General features: G+C 47.1%; 1 protein-coding gene across 1 annotated transcript in view; it reads left to right on the top strand.

Annotated features, from left to right (window-relative positions):
• Positions 1–1,253: 1,253 nt before the first annotated feature.
• LZTFL1 (leucine zipper transcription factor like 1) overlaps positions 1,254–1,463 on the top strand; it is a 13,635-nt gene continuing 13,425 nt past the window's right edge. The window contains exon 1 of the mRNA XM_083379373.1: positions 1,254–1,332. Within this exon, the coding sequence (XP_083235499.1) occupies positions 1,330–1,332 (3 nt within the window). The 5' untranslated portion in view covers positions 1,254–1,329. The remainder of the gene's footprint in view (positions 1,333–1,463) is intronic.

The following is a 1,463-nucleotide window of genomic DNA, read 5'->3' on the forward strand; positions in this document are numbered from 1 at the left end:
TGGCTAAGGAGAGCAAGCACAGCAGCAGCAGCCTTGAGGAGGTAAGTGCAGCTGGTCTTCCCCTTGGGGAAGTGGGGCTGGGCTTAGTGCCACAGGTGCTTGAGGGCTTAGCTGGGCATTTGACCTCTGGACCACTGTTCAGCCCCCCTCCCCCGCATGGCCTGAGAGGAACAGTGAGGCTCCTCCAGTGAACCATGCCTTGGCACTTGTCCCAGTCCCATCTCCTTCTGCCAGAGACCCTCAGATCTGTCCCACTCCTGCCCAGGCCCCCATAGGTATCCTTGACATGAATGATGTAGAACTGGCAATGCCCACCCAGTAGGCCACACCCACCTGCCCCTCCCCCCCAGGGAAACCGCAATGCTGATGCGGCCCTCAATGAAATTGAGTTTGACACCCTTGACATAGAAGAAATAAGGAGCCACAACATTCTGTCAATTTTTGGCTGAGTGACTAAATCACTCTGCCCTACTCTATCAATTGACTAGCCTGCTTCTTCTTACTTGGGAGAGCTTTGTATTTCCAGGAATAGGTATCATAAAATTGTGAATCATTTTTAAATTATACAGCAAGACTACAGGGCCTATTGTTTTACTGTATTTCAGATCAATCTAGTATCTTTCACAGCTTCATTGTGAATGGTTTATCTTTTGTGAATAATTAGTCATTTCTCACTCAATTTTACATTCTGTAGCTTCTCCTTGTTCAGCAGACTAAAACTGTTTATCATGAAACTGTAGGTGTTCAAGTCAGGGTTTTATTTGTAACCGATTGCTTAGAGCCTTAGAAGGAAGCATTTATGTTTAGAGGTTCTTGTCCTTTGAATAAACGCATCGTATATATCGATGTAAAGAAACTACGCAGAAAAGAAACATTTGGGAGATTGAATCTCGACCCAGCCACGGTCGGACGCATTGATCTTAATCAAACCTTTCAAAGCAGGGCCAAATTCTCTTATTTCTACGTACCTTCTTTAACAATGAGGAAAAAAAGCTGCTAGATGATGACAACGAAAGCTCCTAAGTGTGTTATATTCTACCCCATGCTATTTTATCCCCGACAATCTGGGAGTGGGCGGAAAGAACAACAAGAACACAACGCCAGCGTTTTCGACTTCGAAATCCCTGAGCTACCGCACGGACCCCCTCCTTCCAAAAAGCCGTTAACCCGCCTTTTCGCCCACGCGACCACGTTTCCGTCAGTGCGAACACTCGATCAGCCAATGATATTTTAAAGAAGACGCTCGCGAGGTTTTCGTTTCTTCACCATGGCAACCATAGTCCGGTAAATCTTCGCGTCTTCTTCGTTGTGGGCCACCGGCGGTTCGTCATGGTGAGCAACCGACGCTTCTGCTGCTTTTCACCCACCCCGTTAATATTCGGTCGTGCTTTTGCTTCACTTCGCGGGAGAAATAGAATTTGGGATTATTCGCGCAAAATGTGGCGCTTCCCTCCTCCAACTGA

This window comes from Vipera ursinii (genome assembly GCF_947247035.1).
Source record: "Vipera ursinii genome assembly, chromosome: Z".
Taxonomy (NCBI): domain Eukaryota; kingdom Metazoa; phylum Chordata; class Lepidosauria; order Squamata; family Viperidae; genus Vipera; species Vipera ursinii.